Below are 21,007 nucleotides of genomic sequence, written 5' to 3'. Positions count from 1 at the left end.
CTCTCACATTTGCTGCTTTATTTTTCTGCTCTTCCATTTTGGTTTTAGTGTGGAAGTTGTCTGCACTTTGTCTTAAGAGCATCACTGCTGTTTGATGTTAATCAAAGCTTCTCTCTCTCTCGCGCGCTCTCTCTGTCTCTCTCTGTGTGCATTTCTTCCGTTCTCCATTTACTCCTTTACTGAAATGAGAATGAAGGTATCAAATGAACGTCTACCAAAATCTCTCTCTCTCTCTCTCTCACACACTCACACACTCTCACACACACACACACACACACACACACAGAGTATACTGCAGCTCCGATCTTGTATTACACAGATCTTGTCCACAGCACCATGTTATCACATGTTAATTAACTAGAGTACACTTATGTTGAAACTTGTAAGCATATCTAAAACTGCAAATATGACCAGTGCGGCATTTTAGGAGTCTCACAACAATGTGCATTTCTAAAACTTTATTTAAATAAAACCAGTCATTGTGTCCTGTTTTTCTAGGAAGGCCTTTTATTCTTTGTTCTGATCAGGCTTCACCCCAGGAAGCTCTGTGATTAATGAGTTAATTTTTCTGTGACTTGACAGTCCTAATTAAAACAAGTGATGGCTGGAACCCAATATGGAGTTTGTTAGAATGGAATATCTTTAATTAGAGCTAGGTTTGTCCAAATTTTTCAGTTAAATCAATTTAAATATTAATTAGGTCAGCGAGTCGTGATGCTAACTCATTTGCTAAAACACTGGACCAGGTAAAGATGATGGAAAAGCAGTGCTAACCGCTTTAATAACGTCTAATGTTCATGAGGTGGGATTCTCGTTTTAGAAAACTAATATTAGGTATTATTGTCCTAAAGTGATTGCTGTTATTTAATGAGGGTCCATGTCTGTCCATTGCAGCTTGTTTTAAATCAGTATAAAAATAATTACAAGTGCACAACAGTTTCTAATAGCACCATCCTGTTTTGGATGTTTTGTATTGTTTTGGTGAGTTTCCTGCCATCAAAAAGGTCTCTGTTCCTTGTGATGGGGAAAGCTGTCCCATTATGCTGCCCACACTTACCATCCCTCGCCGTCTCTCAGACTTCCACCATTTGGCTGGGAGCGCACACGTTTTCCTCACGGGTTTCTCATGGCTGCCCCTTTTAATTGAAGTGTGTGATAAACACCCTCCCTCTTGTACTGTTGCAGTTGATAATTGTGCCCGGCTATTGACTAAACAAACACATCTCGTGTAGTGAGACGGCGCACATCTCTCTCTCTCTCAGGCTAACAGATGTTTGAGGTGTTTGAATTCCCTCTGCACGCTCGCTGTTGTTTTCCTCTTTGTAAAGGTTTTCCCTTGTTACTGATTCATGAGCATTTTGCCTCGTTCATAACAATAATAATAATATGCTCATTAGCATACTCCTGAACTGTGAAGTTGTAATACGTTGTCAGGAGTTTTACTTAAGACTTAAGCCCACATATTCACGTATTCTTGTTATCGTGTTTGTGTACGAGTTGGGAACAAGGGAAAGCCCTAGGTCTCTAACAGTATGGACATAAAATGTTTGCTTACTGCATATTTTACAACCACAATAATCTTATTTTATACTGTGTATGTGTGTACGCAGGATAGCAAGTGGTTTCGGTGGGGCCCTGTTTGTTTATCTGAACAGGCTTATTGTTCAGTTCATCAGGAAACAAAAGGCCATCAACAAGTTTCTTATGAAGAAGTGAGTCATTCTGTACGTGTGTGTGTACATGTCTCTGTGTGTAAGAGTGCATGGAGTAATCCCTGTTTGGGTGCCTACCACATCCTGTTCTGTTTGGTATGAGTGTGTAAATGTGCAAGTGTGTGTGGAGGAAGAGAAAGGGAGACGCGCGCACACAAAAAAACAACAACTCAAGCTTGGTACTAGAGTGCCTGCATCCCTATCCCCCCTTTCCAAGACCACTGGAGTGAGTCTCTGCGCACCGGCCGCTCCAGGGATGCGCAGTGCCAAGCCACTTCTTGCTTGCCCTCCAGCTCCCTCAGTCCCGGAGGCGGGAGCTCATCACCGTGGCTTCGTCACTGAAACTTACGAACAGACAATGAAACCCAGCCCTGACCAGAACGTTTATGATAAGAGTGGACAGATACATTATTTATGCAATTACTTACCTCTCGTGTGGGTACATGCGTGTTTGCAGGCGTTTGTTGTATCCTGCTCTGGTTACCTTGCTGATCTCCACTCTGACCTTCCCTCCTGGATTCGGACAGTTCATGGCAGGCCAGGTAACTAGCACACACACCAAACCATGCACACACCACAGACTCTAGAGAGATGGGTTAGGACAGGTTGAGTGTTTGTTTGGGGGTGGTGGGGGCAGGCTGAGACATTGCGCAACACAACTCACCTCTACGTTACCTCAGTGGTTAAGGTACCTGTCAATTAATAAGAAGGTTGCCAGTTGAAGCCCCACCACTGCCAAGTTACTGCTGTTGCTCGCCTGAGCATGGCTCTTAACCCTCCATTGCTTGAATTGTATTCAGTCGTCATAATTGTAAGTCGTTTTGGATAAAAGTGTCGGCTAAATGCCATTAATGTAAAATGTTAATGTATACTCAGCAGAGAGAATGGTGAAATGCTCCTTCTAAACGTGAGTGCGAGGTTCATCGTGGTTAGGTCACTCTTCATGGAAACTGAATGTGGAATGGAATCAATTCCCAACAGTTCACTTTGTCCAGACCCACATTCCTCATTTTTTTCTTACTACACTTCCATAGATTTCACTTCATTGTGCAATAAAAAATGTCATAAAGCAGAAAGGCTATACACTGATTAGAAAATGAATTTTATAAATCGCAAACTTTTATACTGCTGTAATTAAACATTTTAACGCACAAAAATATCTAATAAACAACTGCACATTTTACAAGTATTAAACAAGTATAATGATGCTGAGCTGAAATGAACAAGATCACATCTCTCCCGACAACCACCACAGAAATTATAACAATTATGCACACACTGTCTCATTTTCTGTGTAATAATGTTTAACAAGGGGTACTGGAACTTGCAGAAAAAATGTCTACAGAGGACGGAAGGAACACACAGGCCACTGTCATGGGTGATGGCGACCGTGCGAACAACACTTATACTGACCAAATAATTAACGACATAACCTTTAACGACGCAACAGCAGTGGACCAAACCGTTTAGCCGGTTTGCTGCAGCTCTTGACTCAGTTTCTATGAAAGTTCAAGATGGCAGTTCTTGTTTCACTGTTTTCAACCTGGAGGATAAGCCAACTTTGACAAAACCCAAACTAGCTCTGTGCCTTAAAAAGATGGATGAAACGATGTCGGACCTGGATCATTTGGAATATCGCAACAGAAGACGGCACAAAAACTTTCTCAAAAGATGAGTACTTTGAGTTGTGGCTGCTGCAATTTCTTGGACTCGGATGCAGAAATGATTGCCTGAAGATTGACTGCGCATGCTGACTTGGACCCGAGTGAAGTCAGAACTGACATTTGCTTGAGCATGTGGCAGCTCATCGAAAACCTACATGAGAAAATGGACTCATGTAAGTCAGGTGCTGCAAGCTCTGTGCTCTGATTTTACTCTATATGATGTGTGGGAGTAACAACCTAAAAGAAGAAACTTCATGGCTGACATTAAATTATTTTTCAAGAATTGATTATTTTTACATTCAGACATATACTGGAAAGACTCAATTCAATAGTGAATAGTGAATCTTCACTATTGATCATACCTCAGACACAATTAATACTGCTTCCCCATACAGGGGTCCTGCTTTTAAATCATGGAGACTGAATGCTTTGCTGCTATGTAGTCCACCTTTTTGCAATGTTTGGAAAACCAATGGAGTTATTTTTTGGACTTGTATGACTAGTAAGGAATAAGATCTTCCCTCTTAAGGCATTCCTAAGGGAGTCTATATTCTCTTATGCCACAGCCAAAGAAAATTTAGCTACCCAATCTGCCTCAGATACATTCATATCACAGCACTTAAAGATTTGAGTAGAAAATTGCAGGTAACAGCTAAAAATTATTAATAGGACAATTATGAACAATTGTACAAATAATCTGTTGAAATGCCTGCCCTGAGAATATGGATGTACCTAAATAATCTGAGGAAGTTGGGGGCACTCTGTGCAGGCAGCTTTCTAGATGAGAGGTTCTGGAGACACTACACTTAAATCAGGAAAGGCTCCTGAGCTTGCTTATATCTCTTATAAAACATGATTGTCAACAAACCTTTAAATATGTTCTCAGACTCTCTTGAAAGAAGCATGGCGCATCATTATATCAAGCAAACATTTCCATTATATTGAAAAAAAAGACCTTCTGATGAATTTCCTTACTATCAGCCAATCTTACTAATAAATATGGACAGGAAATATTTAGCAAAGATGCTTGCTAGAAGGCTGGCGAACAACTCCCGCATCTGGACCTGCCAGATGAGACAGGATTTATTCATGATGGACTCTTTCAAATGTCAGGTGGCATCTTGACATCACACAGTAACATAACACATAGCTGTAGATGTCTATGGATGCTGAGAAGGCATATGATCAGTTGGAGTGGGGATATTTGTTTAATATACTGCAGTGTTTTGGTCTGGGGGAAAAATGTATGACGTGGATAGAGAAAAGTCCCCCCAGTTCTCAGTCCGGACAAAAGGCATGCGTGCCCCACCCTGTGATCTTGAACAAGCCACTAGACGAGGATGTCCTTGTTGTTCGCTTTAGTATTGGAACCCCTCACAATCACCAAGCAACTCCTATTATAACTATGTATGCAGATTATATACTGGTGTTTCTTTCTGAACCCAGCCCAACCCCTATAGAGCTGATGGGAGATTTTAGCTGTTTCTCAGGTTATAAGTTCAACTTTACTAAATCAGAAGCAACTCCAATTGGGACTTGACTTCCACTTTTCCCTTTTAAATAGTACATTGATTTAGTTACCTTGGAATACAGTTCTGTCCTAATTTGAAGAAGCTAGCTGGTCTCGATTCTTATCCAGTACAAAAGGCTGTAAAGGAGGACATGGATCAGTGGATGGACTTGCCAATTTGTAGGATAAACCTAATAAAAATGAATGTACTTCCTAGGATATTTTAAATCCTCTACAGATGATGCTGCTTCATATTACAAAAATGTATTACTGATTTGGAAAGGCACATATTTATTTGGCATAAGAAAAAATTTAGACACAGTTTAACAAGGCTTCAACTTTCAAAAGATTAAAGGTGTGCTAGCCTTACCTAATATACGTCTCTGTAATTGGGCATGTCACATTAGACTCATTATTGATTGGCTTTTGCAGGAACCATAATCAGGCCTAGAATGTTGTTTTTTTTTTTGATGCATTTTTACTGCAAGCAAAACTGTTATACCACCGGAAGCCCAAAGTAATTTTCTCTTTCACAGTACTTTTAAAAGTCTAGCAGGAAATTAACACATTTTTTGGAAAGGACAGCTTGTCACCTGATTAAACTTTAATTATGAATAAGACCTTCCCCCTGGCTTACAAAATAGTATTTTCTATCAGTGGTACAAGGTAGATATCTGATCGTTATCTGAGCAATACATTAATGTTATTTCAACAGTTACAAGAAAAATTCAGATCTCTGTCTAAACACTTTTATGGACACCTTCAAGTTAGAGATTTTATATAGATCTCTATAAAGTGTCCTGCAATCCACAACTGATGCACCACTATAGGCTCACTTTTTTTCTGAAACAGGTCACTTATTCCTTACTAATCTTTAATTTACCAAGTAATCCACAGGCACTGCTGTTATCTTTTGAAAGAGGGTCTGGCAAATACCAAAGATCTGAAGAGTTGCCAGATATTAGAAGAAATATGGGGAATAAATCAGTCTGCAACAAAGCTCTAGAAAATATTGTTTAAATATCGCATTGACCACATTGAACACCTTTTATAGTCTCAATGAAATCAGCCCTCTAAAGCCATCAGCATGGCAAAAATGCACAAATGATGTTTTTACATACTCATCCTTGTTTTGGTCCTGCCATGTGATTAACCCTGTTCCAGAAAGAAGTAAAGTAAAGCTTAAATGTGTTTTAACTGTACAAACATCCTTGCTTTTTTATACTAGGTGTGGTGGTTCAAGGCAGTATTAATCTCCTACCTCCCCAAATCCATCTTACTCGCAAGTTATTGTTTGGTGCTCATAAGTGTGTTTTAACTGGACTGGCGATAAACCGGCCATACTTGACCTTGGGAACAATAAAATAATAAAATAATACATTCTTCTACTGGAACATCTCAGTTTTAGACTTAAAAGAAACAATGCAGAGTTTGAGTCAGGACAGCCATGTTTTTATATATATATATAAAACCTCATTTAGTGCATGTTACATTTATATTCATATGCATTAACTGATATTAAACTCTACAGATCCATTCTTGAGAAAGGAAATGATCAGCAAGGGAGGGAAAGTGGCATGAAATTATCGGAGGAGACAAAGGCACAGATAGCAATAGCAAGGCAACAAGAAAGCCAGAGAGGAATAGAGAAGGGTGATCTGGCATTAGCTGATAAACAGGAGAGCTGAACATTAGTGTCTGGCAGAGTCTAGTGGATGAGTCACCAATCAGAGAGAGTGAGGTAAGAGGAGGTGTGTGTGTGTGTGTGTGTGTGTGTGTGTGTGTACACACACACACACACACACACACACACACACAATGTGTCTTGGACTTGTTGCTGTTAATACTTTCTAATAAGACAAAGGAACATGGAGACATTCATTAGCCTACATACACACACCATCAATATAATTTCATAACGCATCCCACACTCCTTTGGTTCGCGAACAGAGATGCGCTGGCTGTTATCATTTTTATACTTTTTTATTTTTATGGTGTGTTTACTTTCTCTTTTCTTCTGTCTGTCTCTCTTCCTCACCTTCTTGCTCCCACCCGCTCTCTAATGAGAGTGACTCAGAGTCTTTGTCTGTGAAAAACACTTAATAAACTGCCTTTATCTCAAACATGACTAACATCAGACCACAGCCTGAAATGGGCGCAACGCACACCAACATGTAAACATGTATATACATGGATGCAGAATGTTTCATCAGTGTTACCATAAGGTTGTACACAATTTGATGAATCATGGATTGCTAAAATTGTATTTATATGAGGTTGGTCATTTGTTTTCTCATTTTTGTAGTTGCCTGCCCATATGAAACTGTTTTAAAGCTTAAGTCATTTTTAAAAACCCTTTTGAAAAGGGACAGTCCTTCCTGTTTACTTGTGTACTTTTCCTATTTACTTGTGCACACTTCTGTGAGCAGCATCCCTTCCTGTCTTACCTGTGTACACTTCCTGGTTGCCGCAAATCTCCAATTCACCTTTGCCCACTTCCTGTTTGCAGCTGACCCAAAAAGAGTCCTTGGTAACACTGCTTGACAACCGTACATGGGCCAAACAAGGCATCGCTGAGGAATTTGAGTATATTGGACATGCCGCTGCCTGGAAGCACCCACAGGCTAATGTTTTTGTCACACTTGTCGTCTTCATCGTGATGAAGGTAAGCACCTTAATCATTACAATTCAACATTGGGAAGACAGTTTCAGACATGCCAACAATGTAATGTGAAAGCAGGTGCACAAGTATGCATGAACACACCATTAAAAGCTTGTAAATAAACACATACTGACTCTGTGACTGTCCGACAGGCAGGGAGAAGTACGTGTACATGCGCTCTTTCACACACACACTTTCTCTCTCCCTCTCTGGCCTCTCTCTTTCGCCCGCTTGCTCTCAGCCCGACAGGCGTGTTGTGCAAGATGGAGAAAGTGCAACAGCTTGTGGCTTGAAAAGCGTAGCAGTCTACATGGATGAAAGGGCAGATAGAGAAAAATAAAGGAAAACGTGAGAGGAAGTGTTGCAAGGAAATGGGGCATTTTATTGAAGTCTGTCCACCTAGAGCATCCTCTTGCATGTTTATGCACTTTTCAGCATTTTAGCCTGCCTTGTGCCTCCACTGGCCAGACATTTTAATCAGTACACACATTTTCTAGTTGCATTACATAGGTGTATCATTTCAGACTGTGTCTCATCGGCTGCTGTGAACAGTTTGTCAGCGACCCTTTACCAGTAGTGAGCAATGTGTCCACTGCTGACCGAATATTATTTGGGTTGAGGGCCATTCTCTACGCAGCAATGGTCCTGCCGTGGTAGTGCCATGGTTGTGGGTGTTGAGCAGGTGTCTATCTCGGGCACAGCAGTGTTGCTGGAGTTTTTACACTTGTGAGCCTTACTGCTGTCTTAAGTGTGTTCTGCCGTTAAATGAGGACGTACGTTAGAGCAAAGTTATTTCATGTGCCGTGTATTTAAAATAAATGAAACCAGATGACCACTGTTGCATGTTTTTACAAGTAAAAAAAAAAAAGACGAGAATTCAAATGTTTAAAATAAACTGTATTTTAACACGATAACCGTGCATTTTTAGTATTTTTTTTAAATCATAGATATCTTGTTGCTGAAAAAACACGGTCGTGCATGAAATGGTTGACGTTCAACTCAAGGCTGAGATCGACTCTGGGTGCAGTTGCACCAGAATGGAGGGAAAAATGCTGTCTGTCTAAAAGAATTTGGGGGAAAACTGAACAGCTGCAGCAACTCAAACAGGACTGCCATGAAGCTGAACGGGTTTAGAGGAGAACTAAATTAACAGTACACTATGAAATTCTAATAAGAAGATGGAAAGGTGAGGCAGCTGCATTCAAAGTAGAAAGTACTTTGTTAGTCTAGCTGAGCATCATTTCAATGAACATGATGCACTTTATGCTGTTCCTCAAGGATCTGTGTCAGGCCTGCGTTTCCCTTCTTTGTACTTGCTTCCAATAGGTCACATTTATTACAAAACATGGCAGTGATAACTGACTCCTACACGCAATTGTATATTTCTGTAGAGCCAAATGATGCATGTGTTTTAAAGAGACTAAAAACCTCTCTGTTCAGTATTATTAATTGGATGATGGTATTTTTTAATCAAAAGAAGAAAAAGGCTTCAAAATCGAAGGAAGCAATTGGAATTCTTGTTAGAATTTTAGGCTCCACTTTAACGTTTAAATCTTATACATAGTGTTACTAATGTTTGTTTTTTTACTTAGGGTCCAACTTGTGTTATATATCTTTTCTCAAACCAAGATGCAGAGAAGACAATTCATGTTTTTAATTTTTCTAATACTCAGTCACCAAAAACCACACTCAGCAGACTGCAGCTTGCTCAAAATTTTGCAGCAAGAGTTTTAATGTACAAAAAAGAGGGAACACAACACCCAGTTTTGTCTGTCTTATTTAGAATTGATTTTTACAATTCTTTTACAGTTTTTAAATGTCTTAATGGATTTGCACCTACATTCATTTCAGAATGAAACTCGTGCTTAAATTGCTGCTTTATTGTATGTTCCTAGGATGCACAAAAAGATGGCCGAGCATCTGTTTTTATGCTCCAAAAATTTGGAACTCCTTTACCAATTGACCTTTGTCAAGCACCTGCTGTTACTAGTTTTCTAAAGCAGTTGAAAACATTTTTATTTAGACTGGCATTCTGCTAGTTTACATTCTTATTTTGATTATTTCTGTATTTATTTAAACCTTATGTGTATACATTTTATATGTTTTCATCGTCATTCTGTGTTCATGCACTGATGACATTTAACTGGGGTTGGGCTAATAGATGATGTCGTCGTCATCATCAGACATCGTGATGTTGAGCACACGAAAAACACAAACAGCCATTTCCCCCTTTTTGGGTAATCAGTTATTTTAATTTCTTTTTGGTTTTGTACAACCATTAAATGCTAAGTTATGCTTTATTTTGTACTTCATTCATGTGAACATTTTTTAAAAAATGTACAACGTTTTATATAATATAACCATGATGGCAATAGTCAGAGCCCGAGCCGTGCCTTGGATACTTTGAACCTCAAGTACGGCTCGGTTTGAAACATCGTGCTCTCATGGAAGACAAGCATTGAGACTGTTCTCTGTCCTGGCTCCCAGATGGTGGAACAAACTTCCACTAGCTGTCCAGACAGCAAGGTCCCTTGCAGACTTCAAACATAGACTGAAGACAACTGTTTGTGGAATTTTTGAAATGGCCATTGATCCTGCACCTTTTGGGTAACCAAAACTCATTATAGTTTGATATGGTTTGTTATTGCACTTATCATTGTCTGTTATAGAGCTTATACTGCTAGGTATGATCATTTGATCCCTGCATTTCAACAGTATTCTAGTTCAATGGTATCTCGAACTCTAACCTACTGCACTGGTTAGGGTAGGACAGCACTTTTGTAAGTTGCTCTGCATAAGTGTGTCTGCGCAATGTTGTAAATGTAAATAATTGTTTTTATTTTGTTGAATGTATGTCTATAGTGGCAAAACCAATTCAAGGAAGTGAAGCTAAATGAGCTAAAATGAAAAAGTATTGCCTAATAAACAGGATAAATCCTTTGACCACTATTTTTTAAATGGAGGACATCAAGCAGTGCCACACCAGGTTTAGGTGATGCCATTGTCCATTGTGATGTTTCCCTGTAAACATTGTCATATCCCAGTTAGATATTGGCCCGACCCTACCTTTTAACTGCACGCTGCTTATATATCTCCTTATATGTACGTTTTAAATGTTACAGTACATACTATACATACATACTGTGTGCACTAGAGTTTGCATGGCTGGCATAAAAACAATTTAAAAATACTTGCTAGAAAACAGTCTGCACTGCTGAGGTTGGCCTTTAGGCTAATTGGCCAACGTTGTATTGCTTTCTCTTAAAACTCCATTTAGGGCAGGAGCCCAGTGATGAAAGCTACACTCACCAGATACAACATGTAGTTATTCATCCTGAGTGTTTGTGTGCCTTTGTGTGTGCTTGTGTTTTAGTGCTTGTGCAGATTCAGTGTGTCTGTGGTTTTGGCAAATGCCCCTTGGCAGTAACTTGGGCAACAAGGGAAAGAGAGAGAAACACCAAAGGGTGACAGGGAGCAATGAATAAAACAATAAAACTAACATGAGTTCAGATAATGTTGTTGTTGTTGTTGTTGTTTAGTAACTTGCTTTGTTTCTTGGTCTGAGGTCCCAAAGGAGCTATTCAGATCATGTAAGCTGTTCAAAGGCTGCAGTTGTGCAGTCTGCCCTGTGCCTCGGGAAAGGCCAGGCTAAGTGTCTGGGTGCTCTTATACTTTGTCGGATGAAATGCAGTCCCATAGATTGATAACTAGGTAATTGGAGTGTTTCCCTAATGTGGGAAGTTGCAGCTGTGTGCGTGTGTGCATGTGTGTTGTTACTTTACATCTGCTGGTACCTGCATGAGTGTGTTGCCTTGGCAACCAAAGCAGAACCTGGGCAAAGCCGGTCACCGGCCAGGAAGTGATGTCGTCAGTATCACCATGGGGACAAGTGCCCTGTGTGCTATGGAGGAAGTGGGACCTTTTTAAAGAGTGTGTGTGTCTGTGTACATAGAATGGCCTTCACTAAGCTGTTTTATGAGTTCTTTGGAGCTCTTCAATCCCATCGGTCTTAAATACGTTTACCATCCCACTGTGTGTGTGGGTGTGGGGGGGGGGTTGTTATGTGGGTGTGTGTGTGTGTGAGGCTATGTGTACACACACAGCTTGCTGATATAAAGAAGGATGAACTTTAAATGACATACTGATCTGTCCCGTTCCTCTTTAAAGTTCTCTCTTAATACCTCCCCCACCCTCTCTCCCTGTTGCACTCAAGTACACGTACACACACAAAGAGCAAATAAGGAGAATGATTGATTGATATAAATGATGCCATCAATGCAGGAGAGAGAAAAGAGAAAGGGACAAGCAGAAGAGAGACTAAGGAGGCAAAAAGATCATCAGGAAGGAAATCAGTTCACGAAGACACTTCCCAAGATCTGTGCTTAACTTAAGTCTGTTCCCTGCCAAGCAAAAATGGGTGTGGGAGGGAACAGGTGGGTGTGTACATGTGTAAGGGTGGATGTGTGTAAGGGTGGATGTGTGTAAGGGTGGATGTGTGTAAGGGTGGATGTGTGTAGGGGTGGATGTGTGTAAGGGTGGATGTGTGTAGGGGTGGATGTGTGTAGGGGTGGATGTGTGCAGGGGTGGATGTGTGCAAGGGTGGATGTGTGCAAGGGTGGATGTGTGCAAGGGTGGATGTGTGCAAGGGTGGATGTGTGCAAGGGTGGATGTGTGCAAGGGTGGATGTGTGCATGGGTGGGAGAGTCACAGGTAGGGGCAGGGGAGATTGGCTTGGTGATGCAGGTAAGTGGGTAGGTGTGTGCGGGTAGTGTGTGCCTGTGTGGGTATGTATACAGACACTGCTGTCTACAGACATGTAAGTTAGGCAGGTAGGCTGTGCCTGAAGCTCCTCCCACGTAGCTGAATTCCTGTACATTCCCAGATTCCCCTCTGTTCCGTCTCTGCGTTCCGGCCCTTGCCACCTTGCTGTGTCCTCCCCGCTCCGCACTCATACTCATGCCCACACCATCCTCTCTCTCTCCTTCTTTCACAGACAGGGCGCTCCATTACAGTTTCCTGCTCATTCCTCAAAATGAAACCAATCGATTCAAAGTGCGGTTTGTGCCCAGCAGGCTCTTATCTGTTATAGAGTTAGTGGGTTGTGTGAAGCGCTTTTGGCAGTGCTCGGCCAGCGCTGAGGTGACCTGCTCCACCCATCTCCACCCATGATGAGGCCTCAAGGCCAGAGCATACGTTTCCACTGGGGAGGGTCAGTTATTGCATGCACAGGTCTAATGTAGTTGTTTACACTGTGTGCGTGTGTATATGAGAGAGTTGTGGAAAAAATGTGTGTGTGTGTGTGTGTGTGTGTGTCGTGTCCATATGCACTTATGGTGCTTCTGACATGTTCATGCATGTGAGACAAAGGGAAGGCAATGCAAACTTTCCTTTTGAATCTTTTTAATGAAGCTCCATTTTGTCACATAGAGGGTAATTAGAATGATAAATGGTGCTGGAGTTGGGCTTCATGGGACCTACAGTGGTTTAGAGAAAGTTCTCAACCGACTCTATCCTAATTGTTCCCCTGGACTCCCTAATCTGTTTAGGCTGAATAAAATATTCCGATAAAGCAATTAAAGCAAGAACAGAGTATTGTAGCATTACCAAACCTGGTTAGCTGGCTTCACGTTGGTTGCATTTTCATTGTAATTTAACAGTGATCAATTCCCTTTCTCTTTCTCTGTGACTCCAGTTTTGGATGTCAGCTCTTGCCACCACCATCCCTGTTCCCTGTGGTGCTTTCATGCCAGTCTTCGTCATTGGTAAGTGTGTGTGTGTGTGTGTGGGGGGGGGGAGGGGGGTTAGGCTGTAGTCCTAGATATGTTCGCTTAGGGAGAATAAGACCATGGAAAATGTCTGAATGTTCATTGAACAGTCTAGTCACCTCCCAAAAATTGTGTGTGTGTTTGTTTTTTTTTTGGTTTTGTTTTTTTGGGGGTTTTTTAAAAAATTTTTTTAAATGTATTTTTACACGCATGTATATGCATCAGGTGCTGCTTTCGGGAGGTTGGTGGGAGAGAGCATGGCTGCCTGGTTTCCTGAAGGTATTCACTCAGACGGTGTTGTCTATTCCATTGTACCAGGAGGATATGCTGTAGTGGGTAAGAAACACACACACACACACACACCCTCTCTCTCTCTCTCTTCCTAAGTGCAGATGCTTCTCACTGTGCGAGAGGTGTGATCAGTAGCTTTTACCTTTTGTGAGCCATCACAGCCTCACGAAGATGTTTTGGATTTTGGCTTTCCTCTGGGCAGAAGAATGCAACGTTTGAACGCTCAGAGCCAACCCCCCCCCCCCCGCACGCTCACACACAACCTCACTCTCACTCTCTTAGTGCATTTATTTACTGTATTTACTTGTGTAGTTGAATTTCAGAACTCTTCTGCTGCTCCAATCAAGTCTTTGTTCTTCAATGTCTTCAGTTTTGGTTTTTTTGTTGTTGTTTTTTTATATAAATGTTTTTTATATTATATTTTTTATATATATTTTATATTCCCATTGTGTTGTAATTTTGTTGCTCATTCTGCATCATGCTGCTGTAACATTTTCAGCAGGAATAGTTAGAATAATGGTGTGCACAATAGTTGTCAGTGTTTCATTGTTTTGTGTATAACAACTACCCCCATCTTTCCCTTTCTTTCTTTCCATTGTGTGTTCTTCTTTGTTTTACTCGCGCGCGCGCGCACGTGTGTTCAGGTGCCGCAGCCCTGTCGGGTGCTGTAACGCACACTGTGTCGACGGCTGTGATCGTCTTCGAGCTCACGGGCCAGATCAGCCACATCTTACCCATTATGATAGCTGTCATCCTTGCCAACGCCGTAGCCCAGAGTCTACAACCCTCCATCTACGACTCCATCATACGCATCAAGAAGCTACCCTACCTCCCTGAGCTTGGCTGGGGTCACCACGAGTGAGTATCGCTCCACCCTTGTCCACACCCTCTATCCCTCCATCCTGTCCCAGGACCGTCCATCAGTTGACTGAATTTGAAGTTGACGAAAATAAATTTTTTTGAGAGAACACTTTGGCTGACTGTCTTTGCTTCCTAGTACCTATTCTGGGGAACAAAAATGTCTGTCTGTCTGTCTGTCTGTCTGACTGGGACTCTCAGAAAGGATGCGCTCTCAGAAACCCCTTCACTCCCTCATCATTAGTTTGCTGGTTCGAACCCCACAGCCATTCATCGCCGAGACTGCAAGAGAGCAGAATTGGCACTGTTGTGAGTGGGAGGGATGGCGATGCTCAGCCCTCTGTCAGAATGTTTATTGACCAGTCAGAGTCTGTGTGCTCATGCTTCCTGAAGGAGGAGGTTAGCACTTTCCTCCGATTGCGTTTGGCTGCCTTGAGTTGCAGCTTGGACGGCAGTTTGGAAAGATGTAGTGATTGACTTCACATGTCCCGGAGGAAACACACACTCAACAAGCCTCTCCCTGGGTGGTAGCTGTTGTCTGACACAGAGAGCTAGCTAGCTGGTGGGTGGGAATTGGCATAACGTTCAGAGAAAAACTGGGTAAAAATACAAAAACAAAAAGTGGTATTCTTCCTGCCTGTCAGTTATTTAGCACTTGCACAGAAGAGTAGGCTAAGGGAGGGTCTTTGCAGAGCTGTTGGGTGGACGAGGGTGGACTACTTTGATGGGCAAGTCAGAAACTAGCAAGAACTGCTTATAACAGCTTTAATTAAGCTCACCTAGAAGAATAAATCACTTGATAAATCACTTCTCACTCCACAAAGAAAAAGGGAACATTCTGGATACTTGGGGTATAGTGTAATCTTTCCCTTGTTGTCTCTTGTTGACTGTTATATAGCCTGTGTGTGTCTCTGCATGTTAATGAAGGATCACCCAAGAGGTTCTTACTTATTCTGCTTAGTTGCACAGTAAGTGCATAATTCCCCCCCCCACACACACACACACACTGTCATAGAGAAAAAGATGCTGTAACTGTGATACTAGATATAACTAAAAGGAGTGAGTACACCCCCACAAACACACATGGTTCATTATATAGTTTACATATTTCTCAAGCGCATGTGTGTTATGCTCGCTAACTATACTTTTTTTTTTTTTTTTTTTAATGTCATAATGCGACATTTATTGTGTAATATAGCGAATGAGCTAGCGAATATAGCTAAATTCAGTTAGATCTTGTGAGCCGTGGTCACTTATAAAGTGTCACGTTTTAGTTTCATAACAGGTGCCTGGTGTGTGAAAGCGCTCCGGGGTGTAGATTTAGGATGGCCAGTTGGAATGGCTTGACATTATGGCTGGACAATTTGAGGCAAAGAAAAGGGCTTTGTGTTGTTGGGTCTGGAGGCTGATGACGTTTCTTTTCCTGCAGAGAAACTCCCACTGCAATCAGCACTCATTACCTTTCAGCCTCCTGGACTTCAATTTGTGTTGGACTTGTCTGGTTAGGCAATGTATTAAGAGGTTGTAGTTGAGTTTTAAGTTATAGAGTCCTATGTGTGTATGCGTGTAGACATATACTTTGTATCTGTGTCTCTGGTTGCTGCTGTCAAATATGTTTCTAATTTTTGTGAAACTTTATACATGTCAAGGAGAATAGTCATGTAACTCCATCCTGTGTGTGTGTGTGTGTGTGTGTGTGTGTGTGTGAGAGATTATGCCCTCTGTCCTGTAATACATTTTCTTGTACTATGTTTATTGTATTTTTTTTTTTTTTTCCTGTGTTGATGGATTGTTCTTGTGTTGATTTGATTTTGGTCACCATAAGGAAAGAATTTTTTGGAGGGTGTGTGTGTGTGTGTGTGTGTGTGTGTGTGTGTGTGTGTGTGTGTGTGTGTGTATGTATGTATTTGGAAGGCCTTAGGAAGCAGTCTGTCATTGCCATGCAAGCTAGGTTGGCAACAACTTGTTGAGACACTGCCAATTCCAGTGTTCCGGGGGAGTGTGTGTGTGTGTACGCACACATGTGCCCTGGGTGTATTTACATATGCCCTAGGGGTGGGTGTTTGTGGGTGGGTGTGTGATGCCTAGATTAAAATCAGGAAGTGAGCAGTGCATGTGATAGTAGCTCTTTTTGTGATGACAGCAGAATTTGCTGAGGTCTAACCATATATCCGTACAATCAACAGAACACATTCATCCAGACTTGTGAATGCGTGCACACACACACACACACACACACACACACCGCTATTCATCTTTTCATTAAATATGAGTAGTTTAAAGCCCTTGATTTTAATGAAGACTTAAGACTTATGTGGAAAATTGCATGGATGTTAGCAATTTAGACCTCGTTCATCAATACTTTCCTATGTTTTTTGTTAAATTTGTTCTTGAGAAATGTCCTAAGAAAAAGTCTACATCAGATTCATGTGTTCTCATAACGATGAATCCCATTGTCCCCATAAATTGAAAGTGCTTGCCTGTTGTTCCTAATTAGTGGATGTAAACATCCCGCCAATCCTCATAAAGGGGCATGAGATTGCAAGACTTTGTGCACACATAAATCTATGGAGGCCGGTTTCAGCTACACTTAAAAAAGAAAAAGATTTGTTCAATTGCAACTTTATTTACTGAAATTCCGGAATTTCCAGCAATTGACCAGAGGTGTTGGTAGGGCTTTTTATATTGTGGCAACAAAAATGATTTTTTCTCTAGAAGAACTGAATGTAACATTAGTCAAGGGTTACATATATCACAGGTAATTAAGCGCAACACTTAAAAAAAAATAAAAATAAAAAAAATAAACATTTTTTAAATTTGTTTGGAAAATATTTTTCAGTAATGTTACCTAAGGGAAGCGAACAGGGAACACCATATTATGACATTTAGATTAGGTTGTGAACGAACAGCACCAATAACACTATAGGTTCATGTGTTCACATTTACTAACAGTAAAAAGCCATTTTTGGCCAAGTTACCAATGTGTAAATTAGCTGCTTTGCTTGTCCTTCAGGAATCTGTAATATGCATCTCCACCACAACCTTTTTATCTTTCTTTCGGAAGATCGGCTTTTTTGTCTAGTGGGGAGGTTGTCTTAAGGGGAGAGGTCCGTGACCTGGCGGATACTGTAGCGCATCTTTTTAATATAAAAAGTGAATTGAAGTGTTAGTGTAGTCTTTATTTTTTTAAAAGACCAAAATGGCTAGACCAAAAAAAAATAAATAAAATAAATAAATAAATATATATATATATATATATATATATATATATATATATATATATATATATATATATATATATATATATATATATATATAAAATTAATTATTTTTTAAAGAAATGATATAAAAATAATTAGAATTGTAATTTAAATCCTATAATATTATGCACCTGAAGAATTGAAGACGATGCGCCCATTATTTTTGACAAAATGTCAGTGCTCAAATGTGCTCTCGAGGGTGTGTTGATTCTGTTCTTACCTAAGAACAAATCCCAAATAAAACATCCAAATCTTCTTGAAAACCATGTAGGTAGGTTTTAAGAATACATTTCTTTTTAAGAATGGTTGCTGAATTTGGCCCATTGTTTTGGAAATGTTTGGAGATTAAAAGAAAGAAAAGGTGGAGAGCCAGAAGTAGGAGAAACTCAGATCATCATTGGAACTTTTAATGTGTTTTCATTTGTGCAGTTTTACATTTGTCGTTCATTCAGGTATATCCCTTCCTCTCTGTCTCACTGTCTGTGTCTCTCTTCACCTTTGTGTGTGTCTCACTATAGGAAATATAATATTCGTGTTGAGGATATCATGGTGAGGGATGTGAGGTACATCACTCTAAACTGCACTTACAGAGACCTGCACGACGTCCTTCTGACCGAACGCCTGAAAACTCTCGCTCTAGTAGAGTCCACAGGTACGTACGTGTGTGTGTGTGTGTGTGTGTGTGTGTGTGTGTGTGTGTGTGTGTGTGTGTGTGTGTGTGTGTGTGTGTGTGTGTACACACACACACACACACACACACACACACACACACACACACACACACACACACACACAGAGAGTATATAAACACAATTGATCTCTCAAACACAAGGCACATACCAATTACTTCAATTTAGCCAGCATAACAATGTATAGCAATAATATAACTCACTATTGCCTGTAAAACTTGAGTCTTTGTTTAAGCCTTTTAAAACTTTGGTTTTCTCAAATTGGCTTTGAAAAAAGCTTATGGTGTGGGACCAAACAATAACTCTAGTGGTCTACTTTCCCTGGGTCCTGCATCTTCTCAGACTTCCACTACATGGCGTCCAACGTCCTGTTATCCTTTCGAATTACAACCAAATCAGACTCTTACTACACCTCATTGAAAGGCCTCCGCTTATCAGAGCATCTCATCGAAATAACTACCATCTTCACCTGTCGTGTGCTCACATACAACAACCATAATGTTACGAAGGATCTCCGAAGTTCTTGCGCATTATGTCAAGCTACATCCCGCACAGTGAAGGTAGGTAGCTTAGCACTCTTGGAGGAGTGTGCTAAACTCCCAGCTGTGTCGGTGTTTACGCTGTGCCTCCAGAACCATGCCGAAGCACTTATTGGCTGACATGTTGCTTAGCGACTGGAGGAAGTGGCATCTTCCATCCCTTCCTGGTCTATGTCATGCTCTGTCCAGCTCTCCAAGCAGGGCGATGCTCGCCTCTGTGCTACGTAAGGACAAAGCTCTAGTAAAAGAACAACCACTAGGAGGTGCTGTAGATTTTGTACAGTAGCGATATTACAACTGAAAGTTTTTTTGTTTCTCTCCCTTTCTCTCCCTTTCTTTCCTTCTCTATCTCTCTTTCTCTGTCTCATTTCCTTTCTCAGAGTCTATGATCTTGCTGGGCTCTATTGAGCGTGCTCAATTGCAGACTCTGCTATCCCAGCAGCTTGGTCGCCCGCGGCGACTGGAGTACCTCCGCCAGCAGGCTCAGAACGAGAGGAAGCACATGTCTGTCGCGAGCACACCCAGCAGTGAAGAAGGAAACCACAAGGTCAACCAGGAAGTCCGCTTCCAGGTCAGTGGGTGGGCCGCTATGTTAGGCTGCAAGCTGGAGAAATCAGATAAATATATCTAGACCAAATATTCTGTGTTGGTTTATTGACTAGAAGTTTCAATTTATCGTTAAAATGTGATTGTTGTTTTCATTTTAATATAAAAAAAAATGTGTGAAAATAATAAATGGGTTAAGTTGAAGATTCTGTTCCAGACCACAGGAATGACCACTATTTGTTTTTTTTTAACCCGGTTTTAATTGTGCATTCTGGACAAAGTCAAAGTGTTGGGTCTCGCTCTGTAGTGCAATAGCTACCGGCCTGCGTGCTGGATGCTTGTGTCACTACTGGGACGCAGATCAGCAACATCCTGCCAGCAAACGTTACTCACGAGCCAACGAGCCGTTAGAATGAAGCAAATTGTTCTGCTATTTAAGATAATGTAATGTTATTACACTTATGTAGATTTTCTTGGGGTATATTTAAGTGTAAGGTATATTATCTGTTATGTGAAGAGTTTCAAGCATTATTGTGTTTGTGTGTGTGCACGTGTGTGATATTTCAGATCTCTACAGAAGAATCTTCTTTCAGTCCCACACGTACTGTCTCTTCCAAACCCCTAAAACCTGCACTTAAGAGGCATTCAGTGGTTGAGAGAGGACCAGAGATACCATCAAGTATTCAAATATACACACACACATACATACATACATACATACATATATGCGTGTGCACATGGGTGTGTGTGTGTGTGTGTGTGTGTGTGTTATACAGTAGATTGAATGGCAGTTTTTACTTTTTGACAATAAACAAATAAAATGTCAAAAGTGTACCCAGACAAACTGTTCCTAAATTAAACTACCCATCACTGCATATCACATGTGTTTAGAGATGATCAGTAATATAATTTACACTGAGATATAAGAAATCCTGTATTATGTTCAAACAACAGTGAATCCTTCATCTCAAATGGTTAAAGGCTGGTCAGAATTGTTTTCATCAAATGATTTATATTTCTTAGATCATGTGAACGTTGTCACAGCACTTATCTGCAATGTCTGACATGTCACACCACTCAAGGTCAATTAAAACGTTTTGTTATAGCATATTTCATCCTTCTGCTGTATCGCAAAGATATTGCAATGTTTAACAAATTATATATTGTGCACCCCTACTACATTCTCAGGCACTTAAACGTGCAAAAAAAAAAAAAAAAAAGTTCTCATGCATCCTAATCACAAGTGACAGAACTCTCTTCCCCTTTTGCGCTCTCTCTCACCTTTATTTTTCCTTCTGTCTGTCTCTCTCAGGCCAGGATTCAGGCATTGCCTTAAAGAGTCTCTTCTGTGCCCATCCAGAGTCTGCGGCAGCAGAGGTAGGAGAAGTCTCGCTCATGTCGGTGGTGCTGCTGTGGTCCTATTCTTTGTGTCTCTCTCACACACACACGCGCACACACACGTGCAGCTGTTCTCTCTCTTGATTCCCAACCTCTTTCCTGTTTGAGAGGAT

General features: G+C 40.9%; 1 protein-coding gene across 3 annotated transcripts in view; it reads left to right on the top strand.

The window, feature by feature from the left end:
- Nucleotides 1–21,007, top strand: part of LOC113580384 (chloride channel protein 2-like) — a 66,516-nt gene that overhangs the window by 37,318 nt on the left and 8,191 nt on the right. For all 3 annotated transcript variants that reach the window (XM_035533937.1, XM_035533938.1, XM_035533936.1), the window contains 10 exons: nucleotides 1,611–1,712; nucleotides 2,170–2,254; nucleotides 7,396–7,551; nucleotides 13,241–13,310; nucleotides 13,539–13,649; nucleotides 14,249–14,462; nucleotides 18,241–18,374; nucleotides 19,331–19,521; nucleotides 20,064–20,175; nucleotides 20,809–20,873. In XM_035533937.1, coding sequence (XP_035389830.1) covers nucleotides 1,611–1,712; nucleotides 2,170–2,254; nucleotides 7,396–7,551; nucleotides 13,241–13,310; nucleotides 13,539–13,649; nucleotides 14,249–14,462; nucleotides 18,241–18,374; nucleotides 19,331–19,521; nucleotides 20,064–20,175; nucleotides 20,809–20,873 — 1,240 coding nt within the window. The remainder of the gene's footprint in view (nucleotides 1–1,610; nucleotides 1,713–2,169; nucleotides 2,255–7,395; nucleotides 7,552–13,240; nucleotides 13,311–13,538; nucleotides 13,650–14,248; nucleotides 14,463–18,240; nucleotides 18,375–19,330; nucleotides 19,522–20,063; nucleotides 20,176–20,808; nucleotides 20,874–21,007) is intronic.

This window comes from Electrophorus electricus, chromosome 15 (assembly GCF_013358815.1).
Source record: "Electrophorus electricus isolate fEleEle1 chromosome 15, fEleEle1.pri, whole genome shotgun sequence".
NCBI lineage: Eukaryota > Metazoa > Chordata > Actinopteri > Gymnotiformes > Gymnotidae > Electrophorus > Electrophorus electricus.
This window is presented reverse-complemented; position numbering and strand designations above follow the sequence as displayed.